Source organism: Euleptes europaea, chromosome 9, assembly GCF_029931775.1.
Source record: "Euleptes europaea isolate rEulEur1 chromosome 9, rEulEur1.hap1, whole genome shotgun sequence".
Taxonomy (NCBI): domain Eukaryota; kingdom Metazoa; phylum Chordata; class Lepidosauria; order Squamata; family Sphaerodactylidae; genus Euleptes; species Euleptes europaea.
Window position 1 is genome coordinate 66,509,564 of NC_079320.1, and position 13,518 is coordinate 66,523,081.

Consider the following 13,518-nt stretch of genomic DNA (forward strand, 5'->3'; position numbering starts at 1 on the left):
TACAAAATGCTCTGATCATGCCAGAGTGGATGCTTTCTTAATTTGTGAAACATTTACTACCAACGGATTACCAAGTTTATTCCTGGAGCCTGACTAAGAGGAAGCTGAGCTGTGTGGAAAAACACCCTTCCAGAGAATAGTGAGCCCAAAGGTGGGCCATAGTGAGCCCAAAGGTGGGCTATCCATGGACTTATCTATCACGATTTCCCCGTTCTGAGAATTCTACTTCAATACAAATAATTTTAGAATGTATACTGTTAGATCCCTCCAGGGCTAAATTTATTTCATTCTGTCTTACAATCGCCTTACACTCTGCAGAACAACACAGTGAAAGGATTTTTTTTTAAGCAACGTGGAAGGAAATAATTAATGTCGCATGCATTTTGCAAAGAGGGAACCGCTGTTGTAGATGCACCTGAAGTGCCAGGATTCCCAAAAAATGTTTGTAGGAATGGGTACGCATGGGATCTGATGCAGTGAACCAGGCTTAGGAGAAGCACCAGATTGGGGGGGGGGGGAAGCAGAGGCGCACCGTTGCAAGCAGTTTTGTGGAACACTTCTCCCAAGAACACCACCACCCTGGTTTGCTATATCGACCAGCAGCAATCACAGTGGTGCATTAGGTATCACAGGGATTGCAGGCGTCCATGCATCTTAATCCCCACGTACATTCCGCAGGACTAAACTGATTTGAATCCAAGTGCACTTGCCTTTACCTGGCTTTGGAAGTACACTTACAGTGCAATCCTATGCAGTTACTCCAGTCTAAGCCCACTGAAATGAATGGGCTTAGACTGCAGTAACTCTCCTTAGAATTGCACTATTAATAAGATAAAACGCCAGTTTTTATTTATTTGTTTACTTCAATTTATGCCCTGCCTTTCTTTCCCCAATGGGGGCCCAAAGCAGGTTGTATTGTTCTCCTTTACTCCATTTTATCCTCACAACAACCTAGTGAGGTAGGTTGAGAGTTTTTGACTGGGCCAAGGTCCTCCAGAAAACTTCCATGGCAGAGTAGAGATCTGAACCCGGCTCTCCCAGATCCTGGCCTGACAATCTAACCAGTACACCACACTGGCTTAACTAAGACGAAATTGTACCCAATGCTGCATTTTTACCCACTGTGCATCAGCAGAGTTTTTTATACACGGGGTCACCCTAATTAATTTGTTTGGGAAATATAATATAAATCTAAAAAAACCCCAATCATTAGGTTCTACCAAACATACATGCACATATGAACAAACTATCTCCATTAACAAGTTTAACTAGCCAATGCTACAATACAAAAGAAAAGAAAAACTCAGTTGTAGCCATTCTCTAAGGCACTTTGCATAAAGATTGAGAGCCAAGTGCTAACTGTTCTGTTTATGAAACTGTCACTGAAGTTAATGAGAGTTTTGCATATATATTCCCAGGATACCATTTCTAATATTTATTCATCTGGCAGCAGGTACCTAAATCACATAACAGAACCGGAAGGCTTCTCACGGGGAAAAGTCTTCCTTAACTTAGAATAGAATTTTTACATGTTACATTCAAACCATTTATTGAACAACCACCCCTTCATCATCGCTGATCCTAGGATGAAAGCAGAAAGACAAGAGTGGTTTGTCAAAAAAAGATTCCTTCAACTCACTGATTCCTGAATGTGCAAATAAATCGGAGGTTGTCATCCCAGATCAATTGGTCATGTAAGAAAACCGTCTGTCTTGAAGTGGAAAGGAACATTGGCACTGACCATGAGGGTTCCTTATGCTCTGAAGAAGGGAAAGCATCTTTACATGAGTGATTCCCATCAAGTAGGCAGGACTAAAATTCTTCTAGACTATCTCCTGGGTGGAGACAACCACTTTCCTCAGTTCAGTAACTCCCAAAACAGTATTTTTTACTAAAAATACGAAGTAAATCATTCAATGTTTTAGGAAAGATGGAACATGTTGGGACAGGAAGTGAGAAGGCAATAAACTGGGGAAATGACAGTTTATCAACCCCCAACTTTAAATCAGGGTGGGACAAGAGGATCCCTTACTCAGAGCAGAAGAAACCCTTGTGGTAAATGCCAATTTCCTTTCTCGCTCTGAGTGGGAAGGCATCTTGATGTCCAAAAGCAGTTGTATCCCGTATTGGGTGGGGAAACTGGTCCACCTGCCCACTCACTGTAACACCCTCCTTCCGAAGACTGCATCAGTTAAGACGAGGGTGTTCATTGTGTAGTCTCTTCTGGACAAGAAGTCTGGAAGAATTTTACTAATGCCTCCTTGATGGACAAATGGGAATCACCCATGTCAAGATGCCCTCCCGCTCAGAGAGAGAACAAAGAAGCAAGTTGTGCAGTAGTGGGATCTACATGATGGAAAATCCCAAGATTCATGGCAGCATATTAGGACAGGGAGTACTACTCACACCAATGACCCTGATTTGCACGTTACATGTTCTCTAAGATACTCAGGTTAATCTGTTATAGCAAAACCATTCAAGTGCCCAGAGGCACCTTATCTGAGGGACCGCCTCCCCCCCTATGCTCCGCCACGACAACTTCTACTCATTGGACCAGGGCCACCTGCAGGTGCCACCCTGAAAATGGGCAAAATCAGCAACTACCCATAGATGTGCATTCTGTTGCGGCCCTCCTTATGGAACAGCCTGGCTGATGAAGTCAGGAAGGCTCCTGCTCTCTGGGATTCCTGCAAACTATGGAAAACTGAATTATTTGGGGGGCTTTTTTACCCAGGTAATAGAGCTATACTGTAACAAAATGGTTCAGAAAGATGCTTTGTTAAAGTTACAGGGGCTGTGGACTATACTACTGTGTAGTATGTACTGTCTGTTGCTGTACAAACGATCCTACTATGTGATTTCTGCACTGCTTAATGTGTCACGTTAATGCTTAAGCCTTGTTTCAGCTCAGTTTTCAGATTTCTGCTTGTTTTCAGATTTCTGTTATCAAAACCTTATTGCTTTGTTTACTGGATGTCTCATCCTGTCAGTTGTATTTGCCTTACTCTGTGTAATCCAGTTTGAGCCTCAGTGAAAAAGGCAGACTATAAATAACATAAATAAAATAAATAAAGACTAATACATTTACAAGCTTTTAAGGGCCCACTTGACCAGATGCAATCATGGTAAATGATGGTAAATAATGGTAGGTAATACATCCTTGGCCACTGGTTTTTGTTTTTTTTTAACCAAGATTTTATACAAGACCAAGAAACGCTAGGGACAAGAACAGGATAATGTGGTGTAGTAATTTGAGTGCAGGACCAGGATGACAAGACCTGGGTCATTAGGTGAGCTCAGGACAGTCACTTTTTCTCAGCCTAACAGGGGAGTTGAGGGGGCAAAACAGAGGAAGGAAGAACCATGGACACCACCTGAGTTCCTTTAAGACAGGGGTGGGGAACTTTTTTTCCGCCAAGGGCCATTTGGATATTTATAACATCATTTGCGGGCCATACAAAACTATCAACTTAAAAATTAGCCGACCAAGCCCCAAGCAGGCAGCTGCCCTGGCTGACACCCCCCCGGGGGCGCGGGCAAGCAGGCAGGCATCCAATCAGTGGCGCCAGTCTTAGATCCTTTTGAGCTAGAGATCTGCCAGGACCCACGAAGGGCCAGACCAAATGATTTCGCGGGCCTTAAATGGCCCCCGGGCTTGACGTTCCCCACCCCTGCTTTAAGAAAAGACAGGACAAGCAAATGCAACTGGTTGGTGTGTCATAATTCTGTGCAGAGCACAAAGGAATCTAGAAGCACTGTAGTGGCGGACTAGTAATCTGGAATCTTAGGTTCTAATCCCCACTTGTGCCATGGAAGTTCTCTGGGAGACCCTGGGCCAGTCACACTGTCTCAGCCTAACCTACCTCACAGGATTGTTGTGAGGATACAATGTAGGAGAGGAGAATTATGTAAGCTGCTTTGAGTCACCAATGGAGAGAAAAGGAGGGCATGAATAAAATATAAAATAAAATATAAGACTAACCAAAGTTGACTGCAGAAGCTACAAATGCAGCAAAAGTTACAGAAGATTCCACACATGGTTGTCATGCAAGATTAAAAAATTCTGGAGCAAAGTTCATACTGAACTTAAAAAAATGTTAAAAATTAAACTTGCAATGGATCCTAAAAATATGTTGCTAGGAATAGTGCTAACTGCTATGGTGAAATCTTCGAAAGAGTTGTTCAGATTTATGACCACAGAAGCAAGAGTGGTGCTTGCTACAAAGTGGAAGACAGAAGATTGTCTGGATAGAGAAAAACGGAAAGCTAAATTAGCAGAGTATGCAGTGATGGCCAAGTTGACAAATCAAGTGAATAAAAGACCCAGCGAAGAGTTCCAAAAGAATTGGAAATTGTATTATTTTGCTGTTTCGTAAAATGTGTATAAGCAAAATTGAAAATGGTTAGATATAATTTTATACTGAAGAAGTAAACAACAGCAATTAATGTTTAAAGATAAGCTAGCACTATTGTTAAAATCAGATCAATATTTAGTGAGGCAAGCTTTATTATGTAATTGAAAAAGTATTAATATTATAGAGAATGAATGAGTAAGCAAAAAGTAGCATATCTATTAAGAAGCTAGAACAGTGTATAATAAAGGGAAATTATTGAAATGGTATCAAAATTCTATATGTTCACCCAGAAAATGTTTATTTTTTCTATTTTTCTGTTTCATGTTTGTATTGTATGATACTGTTTATTGCTTTTCGGTGTACTTTATTTTTGTTTGTATTCTTATTGAAAGAAATAACTAAAAAAAGTTGTTACAGGAAGAAATGTAAGCAATATAACTTTCTGAACCTAAAAATACGCATGGGGCAGAAACACACATAGTTAATAGTAGACCTACAGTGGATCCTTTTTTTTTTTTTTTTTTTTTTAAAGTCTTATATTCCTCCCTTCTTCCAGCCAGAGATGGGCTCAGGGCGGCTAACACCAGATAAAACAGCATAAAACATAACAAAAACATATGAATTTCCCCAATTAAAACCAAACAATCTCTAAAGTAAAGGCAGAAGCTGCTCATTTCCGGCACACAGGGGCCAAACCAGGCCCGGAAAGCAGTCAGGGACCCCTACTCCAGAGCTAATAAAGAACAGCAAGGGGAATAGGGAGGGAGGCCAGCTATGTTGGAAAACTGTTGCTACTCTCAACCTTAGGCTAGGGGGAACATCTCAGTCTTTCAGGCCCTGCGGAACTGTGTTAAATCCCACAGGGCCCTGGTCTCATTGGAGAGGGAGTTCCACCAGGCTGGGGCCGGGGCCAAAAAACCCATGGCCCTAGTTGAGGACAGCTGGACACTCTTCGGGCCAGGGACCACCAGCAAGTGCATGAGGGAAGTGGGCCAAGTCCACCATGCTTGCCCCAACTTCTTTGTATAGCTGAAATCTCTCTTTCTAATGGGCTTTGAGGCGGTGCAATGGCATGCCAGTCCTACTGCCTATGACGCATCTATTCACTGCTCACTTTTGGGCCCCATGCAAATGTGTAATGCCCTTTCTGTTCCATATCAAACAACAACTGCTTCTAATGCAACAACTTGCATCTCTGGCTCAGTGATATCAACTGTGGTAACAGTGCCACAACTAGCCCTTGTATCCAAGCCGCACACTTAAAATTACGGCAGTGCATGCGTTTGGGTTTTGGGGTGACAGTTTCCTCTCCAGGGGATGCTAGTGACGAACATTCATATCACCACAGCCTCATCTTAAATATTCATTTGCCTCTAGTAATTAGGAGGGAAAAGAAACTAGTAATAAAAGTAACGCAAATTGTCTCCATAGAGCTAAAGTGAAGACCATTGAGATGTTGAAGAGGGAAAGTGACTTCTTCAGGCTCTCTTTAAGCATGCCTGGAATCTGTCTTGATAGTAGCTCCACAGCACTTAATAAACTAATGAAATTACAGATTTAAAGCACTTAGTGGCTGATTATTGACAAGAGGATGGAACTATGCAAAACAGCTTAATGAAACGTTCAATAATTAATTTGTTGTCGCTGGAGCAGTGAGCAATATATACAGCCATTAGTATCTTTTTTTTCTGATTTTGGGCATAATGAAAAACACTGGTGTGCATCAAGCCAGCCCCTATAAAACAGCTCCCAGGATGAGTTTTGGAACAGAAATCAGTACCCAAGCTAGTTAGTGCTGGGATACATTTGAATCAATTATTTTATACAGTCCTCTGAATACTGATGAAGATGTCACCAGGAGAAGAAGCGGAAGAAAGCGGCTTAATAAACAGAGTGCTGGACTTGGACCAGGGAGACCTACATTCAAAACTCCACTCACGGATGAGCGTAAGAATGTAACAGGTAGGCTGCTGAAGCAGAACAGTGGTCTATCTAATCCAGCATTATGTTTCATGGAGTGGCCAACAAACAGAAGAAGAAGAGTTGGTTTTTATATGCCGACTTTCTCTACCACTTAAGGAAGAATCAAACCGGTTTACAATCTCCTTTCCTTCCCCTCACTACAACAGACACTTTGTGAGGTAGGTGGGGCTGAGAGAGTTCCAAGAACTGTGACTAGCCCAAGGTTACCCAGCTGGTTTCATGTGGAGGAGTGGGGAAACCAATCCGGTTCACCAGATTAGAGTCCACCGCTCTTAACCACTACACCACATTGGTTCTCAGAGGGCGAGGGGCTACTGTCCCCTGCTCCACACTGTTATCAAGAGCTGAAACAGTGGTACCCAGCAGGATTCCCCCCCCCCAGTGACATTTATAAAAGTTTAAAAAGCTCCAAAATAGTGCTGTGACCACTTGTGGACTCAGGAACACAGTATCATCTAGTTAGCGCTAAGCCATAGCTAACTCCAAGACAAGAATTGAAAGGGAGGGAAAGGAGTGCATGTCTTCAAGACTACCCCCAATTTCTAAATTCTGATGGGGGTCATATCATATCATAGAATCATAGAGTTGGAAGGGAGCATACAGGCCATCTAGTCCAACCCTCTTCTCAATGCAGGTTTCATTTGTTTCGGCAATGAGGTGCTGTGATAAGTTCCATATGTGTTTTGTTTTCATAAAACACAACAATTTCTGCAATGAAAAAAGCACTGCTCTTTTCTACTCACTCTTCACATAGACATTAAATGCTACAGATGAGGTGGCATCTGAATTAGACACCAAAAATGTGTAAACACCTCCTTCTGTTCCCTTTAGTCGAGTAAGGTGAAGTTCGCTGGAATACCTACAGAATAAGAAGAAGAAACAAATTCAGTTCTGTTACTCATGTTATCCACAACATATGCTGATCTGGAGAACCGGGTTGGATTCCCCACTCCTCCACATGAGCGGTGGAGGCTAATCTGGTGAACCGGGTTGTTCTCCCACTCCTGCACATGAAGCCAGCTGCCTGATCTTGAGCTAGTCACAGTTCTCTTAGAGCTCTCTCAGCCCCACCTACCTCACAGGGTGTCTGTTGTGGGAAGGGGAAGGTGATTGTAAGTCGGTTTGATTCTCTCTTATGTGGTAGAGAAAGTTGGCATATAAAAACCAATTCTTATTTTTTTAATAAACTTTTTTTTTCTATCCCACCCTCTCCTGGCAATGCTGGGCTCAGGGCAGCTAACATCATAATTAAAATCCAATAAATACATTTAATCGTAAACAATAAATACTATAACAAACACTGAATCACAAATTTACTCTGATTTAATCTAACCTAAAGAGCCAAAGTAGTTCCCTGCAGGGAGAGATGTCCCTACAGCGACCGTTAGCTAACAAATATCATGCTACAAGAGGAGAAGGTGGACCACAAGCTAACAGTTTAGGTTGGAAACATGTCCAAGAAAGAGAAGGGCATAAGGAACCGATGGGGAACAGTTAAAGAAACAAAGGTAGAACCAGCCATCCCAAAGCTCATTTGGATGTACTGTTCTATATTACCTGTTTTTGCCTATGCTGGTCATGCGGACAAAATGGTCAGATGAATTTTGCAGCGTTTTATTCATATACATCCATACTTCTTCTTCCGGTTTTGGATATGCTTCATACTCCACTGTTAAATCCAGATTTTCTCCATCGTTGACAGTTACCGTCGTGTTCGTTGTAGATGATAAAATGACATATCCTTTACCTGGTTGGTTGCAACATGAAAAGTTTAAAAAGTATTTCACCTGTAGGCTTTCCAGTTTTTTTCTGTTGTTTTGTGTCTCTGTGTATATGTGTGTAGATTATCTGTGCGTAATTAAATCAAGGTCAATGGGATAAGGAAACTTTACCGATAAAGCAGATTATAAATTTCCACCTGCAGAAAACTGATTTTATCAGTTAAATGAAAATCTGTGAGTGCCCAGTGACATTTTACTGAGTGAGGTGAGCAATAACTCTGTGCTGGATAATGGATCTGGATCTAGCCATTCATTCCAGGGAAAGATTTATATTAAAATGGAAAAGTGTAGATGTTTCACTGGATTTACATCTGATTTTTTGGGGGGGTCTGTATCAGAAGGCAGTTCACAATGGAAAAAACAACCATAAAATACAATAAACAGACCTATAAACAGAGAGTTAACAATAAAATCAGCTCTGCAGAAGCACCCTCAAATTAATCTAGGCCGTTTGGGGCTACTAATATTTAAGGACTAGCACCTTGATTTGCACCAGACAGCTAGCAGCCAATGGAATTTTTTTCACACCGATATCACACGTTTCTATAGTGTTTTGGGGACTCTGCCCATAGTATTGACAGGTGATAATAAATGCAGTCCAATACAAGAAGAAGAAGAATAGAATCATGAAGAATCATAGAGTTGGAAGGGAGCACCAGGGTCATCTAGTCCAACCCCCTGCACAATGCAGGAAATTTATAACTACCTCCCCCCACACCCCCAGTGACCCCTACTACAAGCCCAGAAGATGGCCAAGATGCCTTCCCTCTCATCATCTGCCTAAGGTTATAGAATCAGCATTGCTGACAGATGGCCATCTAACCTCTTCTTGAAAACCTCCAGGGAAGGAGAGCTTACCACCTCCCAAGGAAGCCTGTTCCACTCAGGAACTGCTCTAACTGTTAGAAAATTCTTCCTAATATCTAAACGGAAACTCTTTTGATTTAATTTCAACCCATTGTTTCTGGTACGACCTTCTGGGGCAACAGAAAGCAACTTGGCACCATCCTCTATATGACACCCCTTCAAGTACTTGAAGATGGCTGGTTTTTATATGCTGACTTTCTCTACCACTTAAGGGAGACTCAAACCGGCTTACAATCACCTTACCTTCCCCACAACAGACACCCTGTGAGGTAGGTGGGACTGAGAGAGAGTGACTTGCCCAAGGTCACCCAGCTCCTCAAGAGAGGAGGAGGAACCTGTTGATTTAAACACCCTTCCCCTCCCAACCTGAAATTAACAAAGGGGAAGAGGAGTCTCAGCCCTTCTCGGGAGGTTACTCTAAGACCCCCTCCTGCATTCTCTGGTCCTGATCCAGCTGCAACTTGGTGTCCTCCTCATGGACCTACATCATCTAGAAATGCTGCAATGTAGCAGCTAGGCTGATTTTATTCCTCTCTTATGTGTAATAATGCCATCTATGAAGCAGAACGATAGGGGGAAAAACTTTTTTTTCCTATTACGTATAGACATGTTCAGAATACTTCGGCTAATTACAGTACATGAATATGCTCCTAATCAGTTTAGCACTTATGGTAATTTTAATATTTTAAAAGTACTACATGTTACAGAAATCCAACACTCTGTTTTTTTTTTTTCCAGGGAAGCATGTTAATAAACAGGGCAACGTAAGCACTTTGGAAAGCTCTTGCTGGGACTAATCTGTGGAGCGCGAGAGACACAACGCGACAAGCTTTCCTGTGGAACCTGGAAAATAAAGCTGTCCTATGCTAATGTTCTCTTTTGGCTCAGTGCAGCACATTTTAGGGAGCAGCTTCTCCCAAATGTTCCTCCCATGTTTAAGTTAGCATTTAATGCATTCCATCTACTTTCCATGAATCATGCAAGGAGAGGAAAATGCATGAAAATGCGCAGTGCCTTTTAGTTGTTCAATTTAACTGGTTCGCCGCCCCAAAGATGCCCACCAAACCCTGCCCTTGTATGCTGTTCTTTATAATGATTTTCTGAAAGGCTTTTGAATGTTAGTATATTTTCTTAGTGGTTTTTTATTCATATTACCATGGGCACTGTCTCAGCAGGGAGATGATCTTCACTGCTTTTTGTTGTTGTTAATATACGTTTTTATTCTGCTTGTTGTTTTAATGTTCTTACAAATTATTTTCTTTTTAAGGACTGCTTGTAGGTATGACACCATGAACATTTGGGGCGGGGGACAACTTTAAATATTTATCAATAAGTAAACCAAACAGGAGATTTCCACTACAGCCTTTATACTTTGACATGTCATCTTCTTTCCATATCAATTTACATGATTTCGCCAAGAATCGGTACCTTCCTGCAAGGGGGCCATTCTATCAGAAAGTCTCCTATTATTATATTGTCGAAGGCTTTCACGGTCAGAGTTCATTGGTTCTTGTAGGTTATCCGGGCTGTGTGACCGTGGTCTTGGTATTTTCTTTCCTGATGTTTCGCCAGCAGCTGTGGCAAGCATCTTCAGAGGAGTAACACTGAAGCACAGTGTCTCTCAGTGTCAAGTGTGTAGGAAGAGTAATATATAGTCAGAAAGGGGTTGGGTTTGAGCTGAATCATTGCCCTTCAAAAAGTATCAAAGGTAATGTGCTAATCATTGTCCTGTAAGTATCAAGATAATGTGCTAATGAGGGTGTGGTAAGTTAATATGGAACCATTGTATCCTGAAGTGATCTGTTAACATGTGAAATCCAAAGCTAATCCGCATGGCTATTGTGGACTGTAGTCTTTGTTAGTCTGGAGGTTTTCAGGACAGGAAGCCAAGTCTTATTCATTCTTAAACTCTCTTCTTTTCTGTTAAAGTTGTACTGATGTTTATGAATTTCAATGTCTTCTCTGTGCAATCTGACAAAATAGTTGGTAGAATTGTCCAGTATTTCAGTGTCTTGGAATAAGACCCTGTGTCCTGTTTGTGTCAGTCCATGTTCAGCCACTGCTGATTTCTCAGGTTGGCCAAGTCTGCAGTATCTTTCATGTTCTTTTATCCTTGTTTGTATGCTGCGTTGTGTGGTCCCGATGTAAACTTGTCCACAACTGCAAGGTATACGATATACTCCTACAGAGGTGAGGGGGTCTCTTTTGTCTTTTGCTGATCGTAGCATCTGTTGTATTTTCTTGGTGGGTTTAAACACTGTTTGTAGGTTATGTTTTTTCAAAAGTTTTTCCATCCTATCAGTGACTCCTTTAATAAATGGCAAGAATACCTTTCTTATGGGAGACTGTTTTTCCTGAGTTTTGTGATTTTTGTTTGGTTTAATGGCCCTTCTGATTTCATTTCTGGAATAGCAGTTTGCTAGCAGTGTGTGATTTAGATTATTAATTTATTCCTTGAGAAACTGTGGTTCACAGATCCGTCTTGCACGGTCCATTAATGTTTTGATTATTCCTCTTTTCTGTCGGGGGTGGTGGTTGGAGTTTTTGTGTAAGTAGCGATCTGTGTGAGTTGGTTTCTGGTAGACCTTGTGACCTAATTGAAAGTTTGTTTTACGGATGACGAGGGTATCATCTCCTATTATTGGCCCTGCCAAGGTAGTCATGTTATTTATACACATGTATTCTGTGCAGTGCCCTGACCTGGATGGCCCAGGCTAGCCTGATCTTGTCAGATCTCAGAAGCTAAGCAGGGTCAGCCCTGGTTAGTATTTGGATGGGAAACCACCAAGGAATACCAGGGTTGCTGTGCAGAGGAAGGCACTGGCAAACCACCTCTGTTAGTCTCTTGCCATGAAAACCTCAAAAAGGGATCGCCATAAGTCGGCTGCGACTTGACGGCACTTTACACACACATGCATTCTGTGCAGTAGTTATTTCATATAGGTACACTGTGAGACAGCATAGTGCGTTTACATTGACAGTATCATATAAATATGGCATGACCATCATCACCTTTATTATGGACTGCTGTGCTATTTCATATACAGAAAACCCAAATAAAGGTTCTTTAGCCCAGAGGGATCTTGTGTTTTCTGAGATAAATTTATACAGGTTGCAAACCTGGGATTTGACTTTTCAGCAGAACATTTTGAATTTACTACACATGTTTCAAATCCCCCCTCCTCTGCACTGGGGAACAAAGTTCATGCAGGTATCTACCCCATGACTGTGAAATCTTACACAAGTTAACTATTACTATTTACCTACTACTTTCAAGGTTATAGTGGCATTGGATGTTCCAAACTGGTTTCTTCCTTGGCACAGGAACACTCCAGAATCATTAACTCCCACTGAACGGATGCTCAACGTTAATTTTCGTTCATATTCAAAATCCCCCATATTCTTGCTTTTCCTTGCAACATTCTGTCGGCAAGGGAGAGAAAAAAATTAACATCTAAGATACAGCGTACACAGCATCTTTCTCAGAGAAATTAAAAATAGACGTAATTATAACTCCGCCGTATTAATATTCATAACTTAAAACCAGGATAATAAGCCATCGTGACAAACCTGTCACTGGAACCTCTCCATACAAAACAGCAATATTCTCAGGGCTCAGTTTAGAAAAAAAAGAAAAGAAACGTCCTTCCCAGAGCTGTACTCACTTCCCTTCTGTGTTTTTTTTTCTCTCTCTCTAATTTCCTTTCTTTGGATACTCTCCTACATTCTTGGCCTGCTGCCTTCTATTCCAGGAATAACTAGAAAATCAGGAGACGTGTCCTGCTTAAGGGCTGTGACGTTTCAGGGCATTTTCCTACATTACCTCAGCAGTGTGGAAGACGCTTTTCTGCATCAGAAGACTTGGGTCATGTGAGAGGAACAAGACAGCCACAACCTCATGACAGCACCGCTTCCCCTGCCATCACAGAACAGGAAAGCCTAGTTTATGAAGCAGCCGGGTCACTGGCTCCTCCCACACAATATCAAATTTCTGATGCTACTGAATAGGCGCAAGAATGAAGGCTTGCGCGCCACTAAGATAACGTAGGAAAGGTTAGTTTCAGGTGGGTAACCCTGGTCTGCTAGATTTGAGCTCAGTCGCACCTTAAAGACCAGCACGATTTCCTTCCCTTCGTCAGATCACGACGATGAAAAAGGGAGATTTGACTCTCCAAAGCTTACAACCCTGGAAATCTTGCTGGTCATCAAGGCACCGTTGGAAGAGTTAGGATTCTAATTTCAAACTAACCAAAACAGATCAGCAAGAAAACAAAGTTCCCACTTAATGGGAGTTTCTTAATTAATTCAGCCTAAGGGCACCCAGTTCGCTTAACTGTGGTTGAGCGTTAGTGCTGATGATCTGCTTGGGGAGGGGGAGAGGAAAAACATTTCCAGGAAGGGAAGGGGCAACAGGGAGGACGAGCACATGTACCTGGGGCTGGCACCCGATTTGCTAACCGCGGTTAGCAAGGAGCCACCATTGTGTCTGCAAAGGTCCCCTTTGCAAGCACTGGGTCATTCCTGACCCATGG

General features: G+C 42.0%; 1 protein-coding gene across 1 annotated transcript in view; it reads right to left on the reverse strand.

Moving 5' to 3' along the window:
- KIT (KIT proto-oncogene, receptor tyrosine kinase) overlaps window positions 1-13,518 on the reverse strand; it is a 93,546-nt gene that overhangs the window by 27,170 nt on the left and 52,858 nt on the right. The window contains exons 6-8 of the mRNA XM_056855085.1: window positions 12,250-12,409; window positions 7,896-8,085; window positions 7,082-7,197 (exon numbers count right to left, since the gene is read on the reverse strand). Coding sequence (XP_056711063.1) covers window positions 7,082-7,197; window positions 7,896-8,085; window positions 12,250-12,409 — 466 coding nt within the window. The remainder of the gene's footprint in view (window positions 1-7,081; window positions 7,198-7,895; window positions 8,086-12,249; window positions 12,410-13,518) is intronic.